This window comes from Propithecus coquereli, unplaced genomic scaffold (assembly GCF_000956105.1).
Source record: "Propithecus coquereli isolate 6110/MARCELLA unplaced genomic scaffold, Pcoq_1.0 Scaffold314, whole genome shotgun sequence".
In the NCBI taxonomy this organism is placed as follows: domain Eukaryota; kingdom Metazoa; phylum Chordata; class Mammalia; order Primates; family Indriidae; genus Propithecus; species Propithecus coquereli.
The window spans coordinates 536,473-560,588 of NW_012148775.1; the positions used below are offsets into that span (position 1 = coordinate 536,473).

Consider the following 24,116-nt stretch of genomic DNA (forward strand, 5'->3'; position numbering starts at 1 on the left):
TTATCTTTTTTAAAAAATCCATTATTATAACCTCAGGATGAATTTCTCCCAGCCTTCCCCACCACATATTAACATGTAAGGGATCTGCTTATTTTTCTTTCCCGGCCAGTCCCATGGTGAGAAATAGTGGTTGGCACTTATTGCATCATAATAAATTTTACCCAGCAAGGATGATTTTCCAGGTCTCAGGGCATGGTTTATGGAAAATTTCCAGCCTGTTTTCTCACTGCAATTAGAGAACCTGTGTTTGTGAGGATCGGAGCCAATATCAAAGCCACAGGATTGTGGAGCCCCCTGCCCAGGGTCCACCAGGTTTTGAGGAAAAGAAATGTCAGTTGTAATGGCCCTGAAGTGTTTCTTCCTGGTTCTGATAAGTAGATCTCATGGGCTCAGTGTTTAACAATACATGCAGATAAGATTTTTTTAAAAGCACAATGTAACAACTTGGACTTTGCCAGACAAATGCCGTAATCCACTGTCAACATGCTTGTGGATTTGGGCATGGATGTCTTAAAGTAGCCCTAATTCGTTAAAAATTCTTAAACCATGAAAACATCCAGTACCTGGGCTCTTAACTGACCCAGCATATTAATGTGTACACAGTGCTCAAATAAAAGTGACAACGGTCACAGCTCTACTGGTCAAGGGTTTATAGTGTTTGGCATCCAGACCCTGAAGTTCCCATTTGCTAGTGGAAAAACCCTCAAATATTTCCTATCATAAATTGTGTGTGCAAGAGAAGAGGAAGTTGTGAAAAACATCCCAGCGATCTTGCAAAACAGTCTCTGCGTTCCCAGCTAGGGATTTATTTATTTATTTTTAATCTGGTTGCCTCTGGATAGCGGACTCTTGAATTCTGGAATTTAGTCACTGAAGACTCTCAAGGAGAGACTAGCTCAGTCTTCAGTGACTTCGGAAGCAACCTAAGTATCCTGTTCTGAAATGACGCTAATTTGCACTGTTGAGAAGGCTTAAGCACATCAGGTACCACGCAGCGAAAGACCTAGCCAAGTAGAACTGCGATTCACAGCTGTTCTTGAAGAGTGGAAATTGCAGTCCACTAACTTCCCCAGTGTCCTGAGCTGGGGACAGGACATACTTTTGGTGCTTTCTTCAGTTTAATCCCTTCACCGAAGAAAGTAGACCTTCCCCTGCAACCACACCTGCGGGGTTACTTCAGATAACCAACTTCTACATCTTAGGAGTCTCAGCTCCTGGTACAGGAGAAGGAAAGTTCCCCTTTAAGCCCTAGGTCTTGCTCATTACTGCAGGATATGCAACATTAAAGAGTGCAAATTCAAGTCCAATTTTCACGCGTAGCACACATCCATTGCACCCTTATAAGGTCCCTGACTTTTAAGAAATTTGGATGAAATCAGAAAAAAAAAATCTCAAAACTGTACAAGGATCTACTGGAAGCATTGGCAGCCTAAATTCATCACATGGTATTTTCATTTGAAAATGTTATCGATCAATGTACTCTCATAATGTCCTTAGGAAGTAGGAAGGAAACAAGTTTTTCCATTCCCATTTCCAAGATAGAGAAACTGAGACCAGATGAACTGGTTTGCCCAAGGAGCTCTTATCACCAGATACTCTGTTATAAAGTGTGTCTCCTGCCTTCTTTCAAAGCAACAAGAAGAAAAGAAGAATGGGAAAGTCTGAAAGCTCATAGTGTATCACCTAGGAGGCTTTTATATAAATATGCAGCTCTGCAAAATGTGAGGTTACAATGAAAGGCACTTCCTCTTATCAGCCCCAACCTCTTTTGAAAAGAATTATATCTCCAGGGAAACAAAAATCGTCAGGCGCACTCTGATAATGCTCTTGTATGAAACCATTCTATAAAGCAGAATGAAAGGAGCAGGCAGCAGCTCATAACTTACACTTAACATTCTTCTTCCACTAGGGAAGGCAAAAAAAAGATAACTAACATCTATTGAGCACCTCCCTAGGCATTTTTATCTCCCAAATTACCTCATTTAATCCTCATCACAAGCCTGAAGATAGGTGTCATTTCACCCATTTTACAGATGAGGAAACTGAGGCCCAGGGAGAGGTAAAACAACATGCCCCAGCCCACGAAACAAGGAAGTAGCAGAGCCTGAATTCCAGCTCAGGTGTTTCTGACTCCAAAGCCTGAACCAAACTGCCTTCCTCTGGCTTGGCATTGGTACCTTTTCCAGGGAGCTGACATTTGCCTGCCTCCTTGGTCACAAGCTCACCTGGGCAGTGACAAAGGAAGTTTCCCTGTCACCCCACGATATTCCCTTTTGTGCTGGAGCAAGCTGGTTTTAAACCCTTAATAGTGGCAAAGGGCACCAAGGCCAAGTCCTTCTCTCACCCCTACTCCCTCCAAACCAGTGTCTTTTGCAGTAGGTCAACCTGGATAAAGCCAGGAGTCACAGCAAAGTGCCACCTGAGACACCAAATGCAGCTTTCCTACGCACACTGCTCTTTCCCAAAGCTTTTTAACACTGTTGAGAAAACTTACAGCAAATCAAACCAATTTTCTTTTTTAAAAAAAAGGAAGGAAAGATGGTGTGTTTTTCCTTTTTTGCTGAGAGACCCACACATTGCTAACGCAAGCCCCCGGCAGGGGCGCAAGTCAAATCAAAGCTGAGTGAAGAGTTCATCTTCGACGTAGCTTTCTAAGCTTTCAAGAAGACGTGGATGGACAATCCTCTTCTTCAAACTGGCCTATCTTCTTCTTGAACGACGTCACTTTGCTGGTCACTGCTGTCATCTGCACAGAGGATAAAATAAACCAACTGTTGAGTGATCTCAATAGTGTGATTTCTACTATCAGTCTTCAACCCTCTCAGTGATTTCTAGTCCTTTCCTGGTGAGCTACAGAATTGGATTTCAGGGAGGAGAAGGTAGGACAGGGTGTGTATTCCCTTTTCATCTGTTCTGTTTGTTACCCTGTAGGCATGCACAATGCTAGCCTAGACTTCCTTCCTGCTGTCAGCTCAGGCCACTGCCCTAACCGGGGACACCCTCTCTTCTTTCTATTTATTCCAAGTCCACTGACCTTAGAGACTTGCCTCATGTCCACCTGTTGCATGAAACTTCCCCTGACCAACACACCATTCTAGGCTCTTGCCTTTCTCTGAGGTCTGATAAGTTTTAAAGGTATCATCCAGCAGGCAACCAAATTCCTCTTGTAACAGTTCCTCTCCTCCTCTCTTAATGTGTTAGTTAAATCTGATTTATGTTTCTGTTTCCCCTGTGTGTTTTAGTCTGTTCACCCTAACTGGTCTTTTAAAGCTCTCTGTACACAGATGCTATTGGTCTTCCTTTCTGTTTTGTTTTTGTTTTTTTTTAGGACATTTGGACAAGGTCTCACTCTGTTGCCCAGCCTAGAGTGCAATGGTGTCATCATACCTCACAGCAGCCTCAAACTCCTGGGCTCAAGCGATCCTCTTGCCTCAGCCTCCCGAGCAGCTAGGATTACAGGTACACACCATGACGCCTGGCTAATATTTCTATTTTTCGTAGAGACGGGGTCTCGCTCTTGCTCAGGCTGGTCTCAAATCCCTGACCTCAAGCAATCCTCCCACCTCAGCCTCCCAGAGCACTAGTACTACAGGTGTGAGCCACCACAACCAGCCGGTCGGTCTTCCTTTTCTATTCCTTAACAATGCCGATATTGTGCCTGTCCTAGAGCAGGCCCTGGATAAATGTTTGTCAATCTAATTTTCGTACTGATAGTTGATAACAGATTCTCAAGTTCTAAACTAAACTTTAACTAACTATCTTCCCCAACCTTTAAAAACTGAAATTCACCCCTTGCAGATTTCCTACTAGGAAGCTGACTACAGTGGTTCAGAGTGTTTTTGAGGAAGACTTTACCTTGTAGATCCTGGAATCCGTTTCCCATCTGTTCTATGTTCCCATTCACCAGTGCGGTCACTCTGTGAATGTGGTTATGCTTGGCTCTTTCTTTTGGCAACTCCTCTCTCTCACTTCCCTCCTCCTCCTCCTCTGCAGCATCCTCTTCCTCCTCCTCCTCTTCCTCCTCTTCCGAATCCACCAAAACCATGACATCACCCATGTCTTGTCTCCTAATTTCCGAAGGGGGGAAAATAATCAACAAGAGAACTTGTTCCCAACTTCAGCCCTCACTGAATAGGAAACACTAGATACTTTGCAACCCCGTTAGTAACATGGAAAATTCTTCATGCGTTCAGCTTGGGTAAGTCATGAGATGGCAGTGTGGTTGTAATCTCACAGAGCAGTGGTGCCACAGATCGCCACAGATGATCGTATCTTGTGCTGGGTGTGTTTCATTATTTTTCCCCTGCTACTGTGGCAGGTGATCACATTGTCCCAGGCATCTACCATTTGAGTCCCCTCATGGCATGTATAAAAATGCTCTGTTCCTTTTCTGAAATGCTCTTATTCTGCTCCACTTACTGGAATCTCTCTTACTCCTCGTTACGTAGGGTCTAGGTAAAGTCCTCTTCCTCCCCCGACCACCTTGAACTACGACTGCGTTTGGAGTCCATGCCTGGCAGCTTGCACTTAATTGCTCTTAGTTTATCTGTGCCTAGCGCTGTGTGCCTAGCGCTGTGTACCCAGCCAGACTGTACACTTCTTACAGAAGGAAGAACGCATGCCACAGGTCAATCACACTCCGGGGAGCATGACATCCTCGTTTCATCCTCACGGCCCCCTCAGTGAAACAGATCATGAGACGAAGGCTCAGAGAGTCAGGAATTTTCCATGGGCACAGGGCTCGGGAACGGCACAGCTGCAATTTGAACCCAGGTCCACTGATTCCAAAGCCTTGTCCCACTATGCCACACTGCTGCCTCCTGTGACAGATTAGCTCAGGGAACGACAGACTTAGGGAGAGAATGGCCCTCCAGAACAGGGCAGTAAAGGTAACATTTTCCCATGAAAGATGGTACCAGAACAATAGTATCCCATCATTATGAACAGATAAGAGAACCTGTTTTTCCATAGGATCATAGAGAGGATTCTTTGCTCCAACCCAGAATCTCCTCAGAAAATGAAATGTACACATCCCACTGGTTACTTTGTCCCTACTGGGGTTTCCTTTTAGGAGAGACTTCTGGGCATTCAGACTAGTCTTCTAAAACATCCTGTAAGACTATGACTTAGTCTTCCTTTTAGCTCTCTTTAGAAAATTAAATAAAACAAATACACAAATGATTGGGCTCAATGTGTACACATTGTCTTTGTATCTCAGTGACAGACCTGTGACACCCAACCCGGAAGCTTGGTGTCATAAAGCAGCACAGACTTTGGAATCAATTAGACCTGGATCTGAGGGCAGACACTGCTGTTTACTTCCTAGATGAGCTTGCAGAAATTTTTCCTCACTGAGCCTGCGTCTCCTTGTCTGGAAAATGGAGGTGCTACCACCACCACCCTGAAGAGGTTATGAGTTTATAATAATGCCTGATGGAGCCCCTGGTCCGGGGTTTGGCACATGGCAGGTCCTCAATAGTAGCTGCCATTATTGTTCTTAGGAAAAGAAACAAAGCAGAAGTGATGACAGATCATGGAGATGGGTTTTTGATTTGAATCTAAGGAACACTCACCTGAAAGTGTTTCCTACTGAAGGAAGAAAGGAAAGACAGTTAATATCCAGTAACATCCACTTCAGCCTCACACAGGGTTTTAATCAAGCGCTAACCTTTGCAAAAGAGGAACACATGAGAAAACTGACCCAACATGAGAAGTGACAGGGTCTTCAGGGATGGTACTTAGGTGCCTCATTATTGCATATCTTGCCCCAGTGAAGAAGCCTATTGAATGGGACTTCAGGTGGGAGCATGACCAGGGCCTCCTTCCCCCACCCACACTGAAATAGAAGCAAAGGGGCCCGAGAAGCCCTTACCTTTCCAGCAGAACACAGGGCTGTAATACAACATGAGCCCTGAGATAACGGCCAGTCCCAGCAGAAAGAGGCTCACAATGGTTCCCACAATTCCCCCAATGTTTAAAGGTTCTGTGAAGACAAGTAACACCATTGACTCTTCCATCTGATACATGAGCAACTAGGAGAGCAACACCTCCCCCTCCTCTGCCTGGGTCCAGGTATTGTCTTATCTTGGTTTCATGACCTTGGGTAAAGCTTATGATTGTCTGTCACGTAAGAAAAATATCTCATCTCCCAACCTCAGACAGAGAGTTTGTGGGTACCAAATGAAGCATGTGATGAGAAAAAACAACGGAAATCTCTGTGTCTGCCAGACATCAAGACTGTTGCTAAGGGCATGGGTAAGAAAAGGTCCGAGTTACCAATGCTGTGATAAACAGAGCGATCAGTGGAACAGAATAGAGAATCCAGAAACAGGCCCACACATGTAAGGAAAGTTGGTATATGACAGATTAGTGAGCAAAGGAGGCACTATTCAAGAAATGGCACATGAACAAATTGGTGATCCAAATTGGGGGGACAAAAAGAAAGAAACTTGACCCTACTTCACACCACTCACAAAAATCAGGAAAGCTTCATAAAATCAATTAAAATAAGAACCTCTGTTAATCAAAGGATATCGTAACGAAAATAGAAAAGACAACAAACTGAAAGGAATATTTGTAACACGTAAAACTAACAAGGAGTTAGTATAAGGCATTTCTAAAGATTTCCTACACATCTATAAGAAAGAAAATATCAAAAAACAAATACATATTTCAAAGAAGGAGGAACACAATTAGCAAATAAACATAGGCAGTAATGCTCAAAACATCTTTAGTAATCAGGGAAATTCAAATTAGAACCACAGTGAGATTCCATTTTAGATTCCACCTACTAGATGGGCAAAAATTACAAAGCCTGCTGATGAAAATGTGGACCAACTCAGTACTCTTATATACTGCTGGTACCAGCACTTTGGAAAATAATTTGGTATTATCTCATAAAGATAAAAATGCACATATTCTGTAAACCTTCATTTCTACTCCTTGTACATATCCTAGAGAAATATTTGCCTAGGGACCTGGTGTACATGTACACAAGGAACGGGGTAAAAGATGTCCACGGCAGCACTGTTTGTCATAATGAGTCAGAAACAACACAAACATCCATCAGTAGGAAATTGCTTAACTTAGTTATGGAACAGTGACACAATGGAAAATTATACAGCAGTGAATACGTATGAAGTACAATTACACCCACTGGCATGAATAAATCCTAGAAACAAATGTGGAGTGAAAAAAGTAAATCATAAAAGACTACATATATATTTTTTTTAAAGATAGCCTTTTTTTAGAGCAGTTTTAGGTTCACAGCAAAACTGAGCAGAAAGTACTGAGAGTTCCCAAATCCCCCCTGCCCCTAGACATGCACAGCCTCTCCCAATTATCAACATCCCCACCAGAGTGGTGCAGTTGTTACAGTCAATGAACCTACACTGACATGTCATTATTGTCCAAAGTCCATAGTTTATATTAGAGTTCATCCTTGGTGTTCGATACTCCATGGGTTTGGACAAATGTATAATGACATGAATCCATCATTAGATCAATAATATCATACAGAGCATTTTCACTGCCCTAAAAATCCTCTGTGCTCTGTCTATTCAACCCTCCCCTCCATCCACCAGTGCCTGGCACCAATGATCTTTCTACTATCTCCATAGTTTTTTGCCTTTTTCAGAATGCCACATGTAATTGGACTCGTATGATATAAAGCCATAACAATTTCTTAAAACTCAAAAACATATAAAGCCAGGCATCGTGGCTCATGCCTATAATCCTAGCACTTTGGGAGGCTTAGGCAGGAGGATTGCTTGAGACCAGGAATTCAAGACCAGCCTAAGCAAGAGCAAAACCCCATCTTTACAAAAAATGGAAAAATTAGCCAGGCGTAGGGCGGCATGTGCCTGCAGTCCCAGCTACTCGAGAGGCTGAGGCAGGAGGATCGCTTGAGCCCAAGAATTTGAGGTTGCAGTGAACTATGATGAGGCCACTGCACTCTAGCCTGGGCAACAGAGCAAGACTCTGTCTCCAAAAAAATAAATAAAAAAAATAAATAAAAATTAAACAGTATATTATTTAGAAATATATAAATATATAGTAAACATCTTTTTTAAGTAAAACAAATTCAGAATAGTGGTCGCCTTTTGTGGGAGGCCCAAAATGAGGTTGGGATGGGAAGGACCTACTGGCAGAGTAGATAGTATGCCCAGTGATATTTGGACTTCAGATAAACAAATACTTTTTTAGTATAAGTATGTCCCATGCAATATTTGGAACATACTTATACAAAAAAATATTACTTTTCTGAAATTAAAATTTAAGTGGGCATCCTGGTTTTTTAAGTTTTATTGTTTTCTAAATCATCAGTGTTGGCACTGCTCTGTATCTTAAGTAGATGGTAGTTTCTTGGGTTTTCATTTTTATATTGTGCTTCACAACTTTCATTTACTATACATATTCTTTGGTGTGTAATGGATAGTATGTAATTCTTTGCTCCCTGTACAAATGTTAGAGATTTTAGGGTTGGATGATAATTTTTCCCAGGCATCTTGTCAAGCCACAGGCAAGCAGCTGGCAGTGACCCACGTGTAGGGAGGCACCAGTCTGTCCCTGTGCTGATGCCAGGTGCTCTGAACCTCGACCCTTCTCCAGCAGGGCCACTTGCGTCACTCACCTTTCACGCTGAGCCAGATGTCCACCTCCCTCACTCTCACGGGGTTCTCAGCCCGGCACACGTAGTAGCCCTCATCCAGGTCCTGGGAGCAGTTGCGGATGGTGAGGGCGGAGCTCTGGCCATTCTGGGTGATGAGATAGTGGCTGTCGGGCTGGATGACCACCTCGGGCTGGGTGAGGTTCCTCAGCCACAGGATCTTCGCAGGGGGGTAGGCTCCAGACACTTGGCAGGTGAGCGTCACATTGCCCCCCACGAAGCAAGTCTTTAGAGGCTCAGAGAGGAGGGAGGGGCCCCCTGGTGATCAGAAGAAGGTAAAGACCGACCAGTTTTCAAGGAGATTCAAGCCCTGGCCTGAGGTCTTCAAGAACATTACGGCCGTCCTCCCTTATCCGCTGTTTCGCTTTCTGGGGTTTCAGTTACTGCGGTCAGCCACAGTCCGAAATAGTAAATGGAAAATTCCAGAAATAACCAATTCATAAAGTTTTAAATTGCATGCTATTCTGAGCAGCATGATGAAATCTCACACCATCCTGCACCATCCATCCCCTCTTTTTTTTTTTTTTTAATTTTAAAGAGATTTATTCTGAACCAAATTTGAGGACCATGACCCGGAGCCACGCCCAAGAAGCCTTGAGCAAGTGGACTCCCATCCCCTCTTCATCACAAGAAGGGTGAGTACAGTACAATAAGATATTTTGAGAGAGACAGGGAAGGAAACCACATTCACAGAATTTTTCTGGCAGTATATTGATATAATTGTTCTATTTATTATTATTACTGTTAATCTCTTACTGTGCCTAATTTGTAAATTAAACTTTATCACAGGAATGTATGTACAGAAAAAACATAATATATACAGGGTTCAGTACTATCTGTGGTTTCAGGCATCCGCTGGGGTTCTGGGGACATATCCCCTGTGGATAATGGAGGAATACTGCATTTCCTTTCTAACGAAGCAACTCCCAGAATTTCTGCACCACATCTGATCTTACAGAATAAAAGCTAACATTTATTGAGCATTTACTATGGGCAAGGCACTGTTACACATATTAACCCAACTCATTCTCACAATAACCCTAATATCGCCATTTTGCAAATAAGGAAACTGAGGCACCAAGATTGTTAATTAAGTTGCGCAAAGTCACACAACTAAGTAAGTAATGCAGCTGGGATTTACAGTGATCAACTGTCCCAGTTTGCCCAGGACTGAGGGGGTTCCCGGGACGTGGCTTTCAGCGCCAAAACCAGGAAAGTTCTGGGCAAACCAGGGTAAGTCGGTTACCCTGTGTAAGACTGGAATCCAAGCAGCTGGGCTTTTGTAGTCCACATTCTTTACTTCCAGGCTATAAGCTTCTATGTATAATAACTATGCCAATCGTATTTTAAAATGGGCACAGTCTGACAAGGATGTTTAAGAGAACAGGGCAACTGTTTCCAATTGCTGATGGAACAAATTGCCACAAACTTAGTGACTTAAAACAAATTTATTCTCCCACAATTCTGGAGGCCAGATGTCTGAAATGATCTCACAGGGCTAAAATCAGGTGTTGGCAGAACTGGTTCCTTCTGGATGCTCTAGAGCTGTGATCCCCAACCCCCAGGCTGTGGCCTGTTAGGAACCACCCCACCTGCCAACCCCATCCGTGGAAAAATTGTCTTCCATGAAATTTAGGAACCGGGCCTCATAGCAGGAGTCGAGCAGTGCGAGCCAGCGAAACTTCATCTGTATTTACAGCTCCTCCCCATGGCTTACCCCCACCTGAGCTCTGCCTCCCCCCACCCACCATCCCCATCCGTGGAAAAATTATCTTCCGTGATACTGGTCCCTGGTTTCAACAAGGCTGGGGACTGCTGCTCCAGAGGAGGACAGTTTCCTTGTTTCTTCAGCTTCTGGAAGCTGCCTGCATTCCTTGGCTCCTGGCCCCTTCCTCACATGACTCTATCCTCTGCTTCCATTGTCACATCTACTACGACTCTGAGCTGCCTGCCTCCCCTTTGTAAGGACCCTTGTGATTGCATTGGGCCTTCTTAGATAATCCGGGATAATCTCCCCATCTCAGAATCCTTAACTTAATCACATCAACAAAGTCCCTTTTTGCCACGTAAGGTAACATATTCACATGTTCTCGGGATTAGGACATGGACATCTTTGGGAGGGGGGCATTATTCTGTCTACCACAGGTCTATCCTAGAAAATTTAGAAGTGGTGTCCAATGGCCTTAGAGTCTGATTTGAGCAGGACATGGGGAGCCGAAAGGGCTACCACAGCGATCCATTTGTTTTCTTTGCACAAGAAGCCTTTTCTCAAAACGCACGCCCCCTCCTGGGAAGGGTAGCAAATTCATCTTGGGGTATTTATTAAGTCCGTACTTTCAGCATCTGTGGCACAAGGAATGGCACATTGCATTCCTGCCTGGGGCAGTGAAACCACACCTTCCCTTGGCAGTTGTTCCAAAGAAGAATCTATCTAGGGTTTCACAGCTATCGTCTGGGAAGAGGGAAGGGAAAAGGAAAGAGGACGGCTCAAAGGGAGATGGAATAGCCTAAAAGCCTTGCTCTCTGGGGCAGACAGCAAAAGAGAATCCCCCAAACCCGGCTTTGCTTGGGAAACTCACACATAAGCTCCCCTTCCTGGATCAACTGTCAAGTTCTCTCCATGTTGCTAAACTGTACCTCCCCTCCCTGCGGTTTGCCCAGATTTCTCCTGGGGTCACAAAGACGGCAGCAGTGACAAACCTCATCAGTATGTTTCTATGTGGGGGCCACCAAACCAAAGTTTCAGAAATGGCCCCCTCATCCTTTATTAGAAGCAAAATAAATAATCTTCCTGGTGACCCGTCCCCTTGCCCTCTTTTTCAGCAGGCAGAACATTACACCCCTCAAAGAGCTGAGTCACCCACACCCAGCCAGGGTAGCACCTATGCGTTCACAGAGCTTAGCTTAAGAGGGTGCTGGGTGCAGGGTGAGAGGCTGGGGAAAGGGTGGGACCCTCCAAGGTCTGTGAGAGGCAAACAACATCCTGGGACCTTCACCTAGCGGGGTGGCTAATGCCACAGCTCCTCATGAGGTGAGTTCGTTTCTTTAGTTTAGGGACCTATGTGCCATTTAAAGAGAGATCTGGACAGCTGGAACCCTCTGCCCCCAAAGCATCACTTTTCATCATCTTGGGGGCTGTGCTGTTCTGCATTCCCTGAGGTGGACATTAACGTTACCTTTCATCACCTTACTAGTCCTCGCGGGTGGAATGATCCAGGTGATATATATGCACATCAAAGCTTGAGAAGCCCTGGTCTAAAGCAGCAGTCCCCAGCCTTTTTGGCACCAGGGACCAGTTTCATGGAAGACAATTTTTCCACGGACCGGGGGTTGGGAGGATAGCTTCTGCCTGGCTCACTCCTCTTTGATCACTTGCTATGGGGGAAGCCAGCCGCAATGTTTGTAGGACACTCAAGCAGCCCTGTAAAGAATCCCACATGGAGAAGAATGGGGTGAATGAGACGTGTGAATGAGCCAGGCGTCTGAATGCCAGGCGTGTGAATGAGCACCACTGAAGTGAATCTTTCAGATGATTTCAGCCCCCAAACTTCAAGTCTTCTAGCTGAGACCCCAGATGTCATGGAGCTGAGACAAACCATCCCCACTGTGCCCTGCCTGAATTCCTAAACCACAGAAATCATGAGATAATAAATAGTCGTTATTATTTTAAGCCACTATGTTTGGTGGTAATTTATTACATAACAAGAGATCATTAATGTATGAACCTCATCTATCTTTTTCACTCTTCCATCCTCAGCACCTAGAAACTGTACCTGACACATAGCAGGTGCTCAATTAGTATTTGTCAAGTGAAAAAACAGCTTGGACTAGAACCAAGAAGCCTGGCCAAGCACCTTTAAAGTTTGAAAGGAATGAAATATAAAGCAAAACAAAGGAAGAATGGGGAAGAAGTCAGTTCACTCTGACATCCTGAGACTTCCTTCCCAGAACTACTTTCAAATGCTTCTCCCAGAAAAAAGGAAGGTAGGTGAAGCCCAATCCCAGGAGGAGGCAAGAGAGACTCACCAATCTGCACCACGCAGCTGGCTCCTGACTCCGGCCCCACGATGTGGCTCCCAACACACTTGAACTTCTTGCCATCCGACAGCTGGGACTGGTTCAGCGTTTCCACCCCCAGCTTTGACTTCCCCATGATCACACCTCCTGGCTCTTCTGTCCACAGGAAGTTAGCATCAGGGTATCCTCCGTCCCAGCGACAGGTGAGCTGTAGCATGAACGATTCTGATGACATCTCTGCCCAGCACTGAGGAGCTGCTGGAGGGGGTGCTGCAGAACACCAGAGAAGGACGTGGGCTTAATCACAGACTCCAGGATCAGCCATTGGACTGGTTCTAATGATTGCAGGGTCTCGAAGAAACATCAGCCCCACTTAGTGAATCTTGAAATAGCTCCTAGCACAGATTCTTGTCTGACAAGTCAGGTTTCCTCTGCTGGGTGTTAAATCTCCCAAGGACCTGGGCCTCATTCATCTTTGCATTTCTCACTAACCTCGTGTAGCTATTTACATTTAATTCATTACGTTAATTAAATTACATGAAATTACGAATTCAGTTCCTCCATCATACTGTCCACATTTCAAGTGCTCAGTAACCACACATGGTGAGCGGTGATTTCTATGATCACAGAAGGTTCAACTGGGAAATGCTGGCCCCTAAAATGTAATAGTGGTTGCCTCTGGCTGGGGCATATGAAAAAGTGGGAGTCACAGGTAGAGGAGGATGCAGTCACCCCCACCCCTGACATATACGCCTTTGTACTTCTGTTGCTTCTCGACAGGAACATGTATTACTAAAAACATGCACAAATTCAATAGACTACAAACCTGTAAATCCAGTATGTTCCATATGCATTAATAACTATATATTCACATATTATGTACATAAGCATATATTTTTACATACTTTATGTAATACATATGAATAGAAATAAATTTAGATCTAATCCGAATGGGTGGATATGTAACATGTATAAGAAAAATTACTGGAAATACACCAAAATAATGGTTAGAGTATAAGTGATTATTTTCTTTATACTCGTCTGTATTTCCTACAACAAGCACATATGATTTTACATACAATAAATTTCATTTATGGTAGAGAACACTGGGACTTACAAAGGCTCTGATAACATTTGAATTAAGTACTGTGTCATTATCCTGCCAGCTAATTTGCTCTGATGCTGCTCCCCTTCATTCGCCTGGCTTCTGGGTACACTCTGCATTGCCACAGTGGCTCTCATCCAAGATACGGTGTATTGGAGTGTTTGGCTGGTGTCTCCCCAGACCCAAAATAAAGACTCCTGGACTGCTGGTCCCCAACAGTGCTAGAAGGCCAGGTACCTGTGACGGCCACACCAGGTTCACAGAAAGAGTGTCTGAGGATGGATGAATGGATAAACAAACTGTGGCTTGTCCATACAATAGACTATTACTAAGCCATAAAAAAGAACGAATTGCTGATACACGCTACAACGTGGATGAAGCTCAAAAACACGATGCTAAGTGAAAGATACCACATGCAAAAGGCCACATATTGCATGATCCATTCACATGAAGCGTCCAGACCAGGCAAATCTATAGAGACGGAATGAATGGAGACTGGGGGATGTCGGGGGCTGGGGAGGAGAATGGGGGTGAGTGCTTGGTGGGCACTTTCCATTTGGGATAAAGAAAATGTTTTGGAACTAGATAGAGGTGATGGTTGCACAACATAGTAAATGTCCTAAATGTCACTGAATTATACACTAAAATGGTTAAGGCTATATACTTTCACCTCAATTTAAAAAAAAAAAACAAAAACGCATGAGGCTCTGCATTAGTTTCTCTCTGTGGCTCACAGGGACTTTCCTGCACCCAGTTAGCAGCAAACTTCTAGAAGGGGTGATTCCCTGCCTGCCATGCCACAGGTCCTGGGTGTGTACCTGTGTTTTCTGGGAGCTGCAGAAACGTATTTGGACCCATGCAGGAGGCAGGCATGCCTTTTTTTTTTGAGACAGAGTCTCGCTTTGTTGCCCGGGCTAGAATGAGTGCCGTGGCATCAGCCCAGCTCACAGCAACCTCAAACTCTGGGCTCAAGCGATCCTTCTGCCTCAGCCTCCCAGGTAGCTGGGACTACAGGCACACGCCACCATGCCCAGCTAATTTTTTCTATTTTTTCAGTTGTTTGGCTAATTTCTTTCTATCTATTTATAGTAGAGACAGGGTCTTGCTCTTGCTCAGGCTGGTCTCGAACTCCTGAGCTCAAATGATCCGCCCGCCTCGGCCTCCCAGAGTGCTAGGATTACAGGCGTGAGCCACCGTGCCTGGCCCACGCATGCCTTTAAAGACAAAAAGAAGAGGCACGAACATGCAGTTCCTAAAGGGTTAAGGTGAAGAAGTGAGGGAGGGGAGAGCTTCTTACGCACAGTAGACCAGTAGCTCGGTGGTCACCTCTTGATGTCTCCCGCTGAGCATGTTCATGGCCAGACAGGTGTAGTTCCCCTGGAGACTTGGTGACATCAGTAACAGCGTGAAAGAGCTGACCGTCAGGTTGTTTCCAAAGGGTTCGCCACTGGAATTCCAGGCCTGGAACCACCACTCAACCATGGGCGGAGGCCAGGAGCTGCTACTGCAGCTGAAGTCCACCTGGGAGCCCCTAGCTGCATAGAGGGTGCCATTGGGGAGCCTGCCGGTAGCCGAGATGTTGACCTCAATCTGATAGGGGCCGCCTGGGAATGACAGGGGGAATGGGGACAGAATTAATGACTTAAGAATTCATTTCAGCTTCTTACCAGCTCTAATAGACACACAAGTGATGAGGAAGCAGCCAATGAGGAGGACAATATCTACAGAACACTTACTATGTGACCAATGCTGTGTTAAGTGCCCTGATACATTCTCTCATTTAATCCTGGGCAGTTACGCAAGATTTATTGGGGGGACAAATCCTTATAGAAGGGGAAAAGTGTAAATTGTTCCTTTTTTAAAACACTGCAGGGTGGAAAGGATATCTATGCAGAAAAAAATTCACACAGCAGGCTGGGACAGCTCTCCTTACAAAGGCCTGCTTGCAAGGCTGGCCCTTGGCCTGTGTCTGGGAACTTGGATTTCGGGAGGGTTCCCACCAATCACAGAACTGATAACAGTCGCTGGGCCTAAACTGTTTGTACAAACAATGTGGTTTATGCAGAACACCTGCTTTCCTTCTGGGGATCAGGAATCTGGGTCCATACGAGACAGACAGTATCTCTGTGACAGCCCCCAGAAAGAAACTTCAGACACGGAGTCTCAAATGAGTTTCCCTGGTTAGACATTTGACACGTGTTTCCACAACCCGTTGATGGAAGATTCGAGTGTGTCCCATGCAACTCCACCAGGAGACTCATGAAAGCTTGTGCCTGGTTTCCCTAGATTCCGTCCCACGTAGCTTTTCCTTTTGCTGATTTTGCTGTGTATCCTTTTGTTGTGATAAATTGCACGACATGCTGAGTCCTGTGAGTCCTCCTAGAAACTCATCAAACCTGGGCGTGGTCTTGGGGACCCCCCAGCACAAAATCACACTGAAAAACCAGGAACAAACTAGCTGTATGACTGTGGGCAAATTACTGTCCCTTCTTAGCCTCCATTTCCTCATCTGTAAAATGGGGTGATGACAGTCCTCATTTCCCAGGGTGGTTGTGACAATTCAATGAGTTAGGACAGTAGAGTACTCGGAACAGTGCCTGGCATTTTGGAAGCACCTGGTAGACTGCTAGGCCTCACCTTGATTCCCTTCATGTTTCCGAACTTCTTATCCGCTGAAATGCCCTCTACCATTGGTGCACCCAACATGCCACATCTCCTTAAAGAATATACCTCCCCCATAAATATATACATTTGTCAATTAAAAATGTTTTTAAACTAATATATCTAACAGCTGTTAATTCTGAAGTAATTTAGTGTGCTACCTCTCCCAGAGACTTCTTCTTTTAAAAAATAAAATACAGGAAGGGCAATGCTTAGCCAAAGGAATAAATCTATGGCTGTAGAATTTTTTTTTTTTTTATTTCAGCATATTATGGGGGAACAGATGTTTAGGTTATGTATGTTGCCCTTGACCCCTCCCCATATGGCTGTAGAATTTTTTTATTTTTTGAGACAGTGTCTCACTCTGTCATACCCAGGTAGAGTACAGTGATGTCATCATAGCTCACAGCAGCCTCAAACTCCTGGATTCAAACAATCCTGCCTCAGCCTGCCGAGTAGCTGGGACTACAGGCACACGATATGCCAGGCTAATTTTTCTCTTTTTTATAGAGACAAGGTCTCTCTCTTGCTCAGGCTGGTCTCAAACTCCTGGCCTGGGAGCAATCCTCCCACCTTGACCTCCCAAGAGTGCTAGGATTACAGGCATGAACCACCATGCCCAGCCCGGCTATAGAGTTTTGAACAGAAATAGGCCAGTGAAAAAATACCGTTTATGGGAGGTAAAGGCTTTCCCAGACAGAGCCCCTTGAAGCACAGTATCTACTTTATCCATGTCCAAGGCCATTGTATAACTATAGAAATCGTGGGCTTCTAAGGACAATATTGTTGTCAAGTTAGGGCTGGCTCCTAACAGTTGCAGGGATCTGCTGGAATCATGTCACTTCCCACAAAGAGTCTGGGTAAATATCATACTGTGGTTTGGGAGGTACTCAAATGTCCCATTCATTGTTGCTGGCTAGTTGGTTAGGTATGCAGACCGGCAGGTCCCAGGGTGTGCCCACAGTTGGTGCACATCCAACTAAGCACAGGGTACAAGCCAACACCTGGGCCAGCAAAAGTAGTGTTAGACTGGACGAGTCTGCGTCTTCTACATTGTAGTCTGGCGGTGGGGTTCCCAGTGGCCTGGCGTGGACATCATAGACCCCCAGAAACCAGCTAGGAGGGGCTTTTGACCAGTACAATTCTCAGCAAGAATTAGAGTTGGTTACAGGGAGTGAATGAGAAGGAAGCAGGTGGAAGAATTAAAAAAAAAAAAAATCAAATAAGAAGACCCAAAGGAAATTCTTATAGACATTGGCCTAGGCAAAGAATTTATGAAGAAGACCCCCAAAGCAATCACAGCAGCAACAAAAATAAATAAATGGGACCTGATCAAATTAAAAAGCTTCTGCACAGCCAAGGAAACTATCATTAGAGCAAATAGACAACCTACAGAATGGGAGAAAACATTCGCATGTTACACATCCGATAAAGGGCTGATAACAAGAATCTATACAGAACTTAAGAAAATTAAAAGGAAAAAGTCAAACAACCCCATCAAAAAGTGGGCAAAAGGCTGGGCGCGGTGGCTCACGCCTGTAATCCTAGCTCTCTGGGAGGCCGAGGCGGGCAGATTGTTTGAGCTCAGGAGTTCAAAACCAGCCTGAGCAAGAGCGAGACTCCGTCTCTACTAAAATTAGAAAGAAATTAATCAGACAACTAAAAATATATAGAAAAAAAAACTAGCCGGGCATGGTGGCACATGCCTGCAGTCCCAGCTACTCGAGAAGCTGAGGCAGAAGGATCGCTTGAGCCCAGGAGTTTGAGGTTGCTGTGAGCTAGGATGACGCCACGGCACTCTAGCCTGGGCAACACAGTGAGACTCTGTCTCAAAAAAAAAAAAAAAAAAAAAAGGGCAAAAGACATAAACCAAAACTTTTCAAAAGAGGACAGACTAAAGGCCAGCAAACATATAAAAAAGTGCTCAACATCTCTAATCATGGAAATGCAAATCAAAACCACGATGAGATATCACCTAACTCCAGTGAGAATGTCTTTTATCAAAAAGTCCCAAAACAATAAATGTTGGCATGGATGCGGAGACATAAGAACTCTCATACACTGCGGGTGGGACTGCAAATTAGTACAACGTCTGTGGAAAGCAAGATGGAGATACCTTAAAGACATACAAGTAGAATTACCATTTGACCCAGCAAACCCATTACTGGGCATCTACCCAAAAGAACAAAAGACATTCTGCAAAAAAGACATCTGTACTCGAATGTTTATAGCAGCACAATTCACAATTGCAAAGACGTGGAAACAGCCCAAGTGCCCATCAGTATATGAGTGGATTAATAAAACGTGGTATATGTATACCATGGAGTACTATTCAGCCACAAAAAACAATAGTGATATAGCACCTCTTGTATTATCCTGGATAGAGCTGGAACCTATTCTACTAAGTGAATTATCCCAAGAATGGAAAAATAAGCACCACATGCACTCACCATCAAATTGGTTTTAACTGATCAACACTTAAGTGCACATATAGCAATAACATTCATCGGGTGTCAGGCAGATGGGGGGGGAATGGGTATATACACACATAATGAGTGCGATGCACACCATCCGGGGGATGGACACGCTTGAAGCTCTGACTCAGGCAGGGCAAGGCCAATGTACGTAACCTAAACATTTGTACCCCCATAATATGCTGAAATAAAAAAGAAAAAAAAAGTCCCAAAACAACAAATGCTGGCGTGGATGTGGAGAGATAGGAACACCTTTCACTGCTGGTGGGACTGCAAATGAGTACAACCCCTGTGGAAAGTAATATGGAGATATCTCGAAGAGCTAAAAATAGGAATACCATTTGCTCCAGCAATCCCACCACTAGGCATCTACCCAAAGGAAAAAAAGACATTCTATAATAAAGACATCTGTGCTCGAATGTTTATGGCAGCACAATTAACAATCGCAAAGATGTGGAAACAACCCAAGTGCCCATGAATCCATAAGGATTAATAAAACATGGTATACGTATACCACGGAACACTACTCAACTACACAAAACGCAGGCTCTGCTGAGCACCCATCTCTGTTTCAGATAAGCTTGGCAAGATCCAAATTCATCAATCCTTGGGCAAGAATCACCCCATCTTCTGATGGGCCCAACATTCTCTTTCCCTAGGACTCTAGTTGTGATAAGGCGGTGACACCACTACCAACAGAAGGAGGCTCTGCTAGTGGGTACGTATTGGATGGGCAGATGGATCTTTCCTGAGACGCCCTTTCTGGGAAGTTCAGAGTGACAGCCCCATCCCCCAAACCCCAGCTGAATGCTAAGGGGCTCTTAGAGGTCGATACAAACCAGCTTCCTCATTGCCCATGTGCCAACTGGTTCGAATGTTCCCTAAACACTTGCTTGGCCTGAGAAAAATAGACACAAGGAGAGCCTGGTACCATGTACTGTGAAATCTGACTGGGGTCTTTCATGGGCTGACTGTTCAACTGAATCACTCAGCCTATAAGAGATGATATCTTGAAAAAAGGCACAGAGTCTACCAGGATGTGTTCAGAACTCTGCTATCTTCCCCATCCCTCCAGCCTTTCTGCAGGTAAACACAGAGCTGTTCCAGCCTCATACCCTCTCCAATTTGGAGGCAGGAGGGGATGGGTAAGTTGAAATAAACAGCTGCGCAGCCCCGAACTTCTCTGGACCAAGAGAGTTCTGTACTCTTAGAAGCAGAGACCCAATCCCGATGGCAAGACTCTTCAACCTCACCTTTAAATGAACAGGTAGCGGCGCAGACTCTTTTTAGTCGTGGGATGAGTGATGCAATCACACTGCGGGTGTCCATTCCAGGCAGCTTAAGTCACCCCAGACCGAGAGAAAACCTGACTCCCTAGAAGGCAGAGGCACCAAATGCCCACTGACAGATAAGCAGAGTTCCAGGCGGGAAGGAAGGAGAAACTACCAGCCCTCATACAGCCGGCTTTGTGCTTCTACAGCCTCTCTGTCCATGCCCAAGTTCCAAGTCACTTACAGAGAACAAGTTGTCACATGCCGGAATTTCTCCTCCCTAGCTTCCAAGGCTATGGTAGAATGTTTCCAAACTTTTCTCCTTAAGAGAATAAGGGAATGCGACCATGTTAGCAACCACATCAGTGAAAAGATCTGGGCACATGGGGTCCCCAACCCACAGCAAGGCCTGTAAGTTGATTGTCGGGAAGTAGAGATGCAGTATCCCAGGGGGATCCCATCACCAGCTTAACCAACGGATCAAGGTAACACAGACCAGCTGAGGGCTGCAGAAACTTTTCTCATTAATTCATGCCACAGATCCGTGGCCATGACCCTGATTTCACAGACGATAAAACTAAGGTTGGAGAAGTTCAAGGGATTTCTCCAAGGTCACAAAGACAACAGCCAGGAGGACCCAGATTTGAACCCAGGCATCTGGACCTCAGAGTTTCAGAATATTCTCAGCCACTCAGCAATACCACTGACCCCCACCCAACAGTGGCTGGATCAAACCCAATCCACATTCCCAAATTATCTATGCAAAAATGAGAGCCAAGTTCCAAAGAGAGATGCCAAACTCTCCCTGTCGGCCACTGTCTGAGGGGCAGGAAGGGGCTCCCGGATGCCCAGGGTGTCTGGGGTTTTTCCCAGGCCCCTTCTGGAATGAGAACAAGGAGTGGGATCCCAGAGGGCTCTGGCGTATGTGAACCAAAGGGCTCATGGTGTCTGTGTCCTATTTTCACAAACAAGCTCTACGCCTGTCAGAAACCCCATATATTTCCAAATGAAGAAGCTTCCACGATACAAGTCACATCACAGTGACTCAGACACACACGGGGCTTCCCTTCAGAGAGTTGGAAATGCCACCAGAGTTCATTGACAGTTTTAAAAATCTAAGTTCACATTCATTGTAACCAGACCTCGCATTTATCTCCCTATAGGGCAATAATGAAATAGTCCAATAAACTTCGCCAATGATGAATAAACCACTGTCAGATCAAGTCACCATAAACTGGAGAGTGATGATAAGAGTACCAAGTTGCCACCTTTCTGTCCTGTGGTCAAGAGAGAAGATATTTATGGACGAGACGGACAGGAAGGGATTATTAATTACTCTGGGCAGCTGGACTAAGGGCGACCAGCCAGCACTTGCTATGGGCTCGCAGCGGGGACCAAACAGCCGGGCCAAGATGGGTGACATTTCTGGATACACCCACATTCATTCCCGGACATTCAGGAATTCATTGATGGCATCTCCAGATACACAAACGTTGCACTCACGGATTCCACAAACTTTGCAAATGAGTGGAAACCTTAGAGTTTCCAAAACTCTAGAACTGTCCTTGTGGCCTCTCCTTCCTTCATCCCCTACTTCTGATCCACCAGCAAGTCCTGCTGGTCAACCTCCAAAATATCTTCTGAACCCGTGCATTTTCACCAAAGCCACTGTCGTCACCCCTTTTCTGGTCAACACCATCTTATGCCTTCAACTGGCTTCCTGTTTTTATTTGATCGGCTCTTCTTGATACTACATGTACATCCTCCATGTGCAAATCTAATGATGCCACCCCCCTGCTGGAAGCGCCAGCAGTTTCTCCTGCACCCAGAATGAAAGCCCAACTCCCGACCAGGGTTCATAGTTTCCTACGGCTGCCTTAACAAAACACCCCACACCAGATGTCTTAAAATGACAGAAATTGATTCTCTTACGGTTCTGGTGGTCAGAAGTCTGAAACCAAGGTGTCACCTGGGCCGTGCTCCCTCCAAAGCTCTAGGGGAGGATCCTTCCTTGCCTCCTCCCTAGCTTTTGGTGGCATTCCTTGGTTTGTAGCTGCATCGCTCCAATCTCTGCCCCTCTTGCTATATGATGTTCTTCCTGTGTGTCTCTGTCTTCGCATGGCATGTCCCTGGTGTCATAAGGATGCCAGTCGAACGGGAGCAGTGCCCACGCCAAGGATCTCATCTTAACCTGATTATATCCACAAAGACCCTATTTCTAAATAAGGTCACGTTTGTAGGTACCAGAGGTTAGGACTTCAACCTATCTTTTGGGGGGACATAAATTCAACCTGAACCAGCCCTCCCAGCCCCACATGGCCTGCCCTCTTGCACACTAGGCCCCTGCCATGCTGGCCCTCTCCCATCTGCGAATGCAGCACGCTCAACCCGTCTGGCACCAGTGCTCGTTCTGGCTGGAAGGCTCTCTCCTCTCATCTTTGCACGACTGCTTCCTAATTACCATTCGGCTTAAATGTCGCCACTTGCAAAAGCTCCTCTCTTACCCACCCCCAATTTAAAGTGTTTCAGATAGCTGAACATGTGGATATGTGTCAAAGAAAAAAATTAAAAAATAAAGAAATAAGCGTTTCAGAGAATCCCATCGCCCCATCTCGGTTCTCTGTTCCGCGCCCGTCTCTGATACTGCCTGATGCATTTGCTCACTTGTTCCTCACTGTCTCCCCCACCAGGCTGCTCATTCCAGGAGGGACCTGCCTGTCTTGTTCACGCCAGTGGCACCGTGTGTAGAACTGTGTCTGGCAACAGGCTCTCAATAAATACGTGTTGAGGCCAGGCGTGGTGGCTCACGCCTGTAATCCTAGCACTCTGGGAGGCCGAGGCGGGCGGATTGTTTGAGCTCAGGAGTTCGAGACCAGCCTGAGCACTAAAAATAGAAAGAAATTAATCGGACAACTAAAAACATATAGAAAAAATTAGCCGGGCATGGTGGCACATGCCTATAGTCCCAGCTACTCGGGAGGCTGAGGCAGAAGGATCGCTTGAGCCCAGGAGTTTGAGGTTGCTGTGAGCTAGGCTGATGCCACGGCACTGTAGCCCGGGCAACACAGTGAGACTCTGTCTCAAAAAAAATAAAATAAAATAAAAAATAAATAAATAAATAAATAAATACGTGTTGAACAAACGAATGCGTACATTTTTTATTTTATAGATGAGGCAACATGGATGCGGAGCAGTGAAGTGATCACACAGGTATGTCTGGTAAGCTACACATCCTGGATCTAGAACACGGATGTCCCTCTAAACCAGTGACCAGCAAACTTTCTCTCCAGAGGGCCGGAGAGCAAATACTTCCAGCTTTGCAAGTCGTATGATCTGTGTCACGGCCACTTACCTCTGCCGCCGAAGCAACAAAAGCAGTCAGAGATAGTATGGAAATGAATGTGACTGTATTCCAATAAGACTTCACTTGTGAACACCAACATTTGAATTTCATATAATTTTCACATCACAAATATTCTTCTTTTGATTTTTTTCAACCATTTAAAAATATAAAAAATATCCATAGCTTACAGGCTATACAGAAATAGGCAGCCAGCTGGATATGGCCCATAGGCTGTAGTTTGCAAACTTCTGCTCTAAACTCACACGTGCATATCAGTAGATATGACAGACTGTTTCAGGAAAGCGCAGTAGTGAGGGCAGCTCGTGCCACGCCCTGTACTTAACACGATAGTGTAAGAGCACTCACCATACCTCACGAGGCATGCAAGGTATTCCCCAGTTAACAAATGAGGAAAACTGAAGCTTAAAGATAATAAGCTACTTACTCAAGGTGACGCAGAACTAAGTGATAGTCTTAGGACTGGAATTCAGGCAGTCTGACTTGATTATGTTCATTTTTTTTTTTTTAAGAGACGGGGTAGGCTGGGCACAGTGGCTCACGCCTGTAATCCTAGCAC

General features: G+C 45.1%; 1 protein-coding gene across 3 annotated transcripts in view; it reads right to left on the bottom strand.

Annotated features, from left to right (window-relative positions):
- VSIG10 (V-set and immunoglobulin domain containing 10) overlaps positions 1-24,116 on the bottom strand; it is a 31,542-nt gene continuing 7,426 nt past the window's right edge. Inside the window, exons 3-9 of one of the 3 annotated variants that reach the window (XM_012650187.1) lie at positions 15,092-15,394; positions 12,695-12,955; positions 8,633-8,926; positions 5,873-5,983; positions 5,574-5,586; positions 3,856-4,067; positions 1-2,746 (exon numbers count right to left, since the gene is read on the bottom strand). In XM_012650187.1, the coding sequence (XP_012505641.1) occupies positions 2,691-2,746; positions 3,856-4,067; positions 5,574-5,586; positions 5,873-5,983; positions 8,633-8,926; positions 12,695-12,955; positions 15,092-15,394 (1,250 nt within the window). In that variant the 3' untranslated portion in view covers positions 1-2,690. Of the gene's footprint in view, positions 2,747-3,855; positions 4,068-5,573; positions 5,590-5,872; positions 5,984-8,632; positions 8,927-12,694; positions 12,956-15,091; positions 15,395-24,116 lie in introns of all 3 variants that reach the window. The other 2 variants (XM_012650186.1, XM_012650188.1) reach the window with 2 other exon arrangements.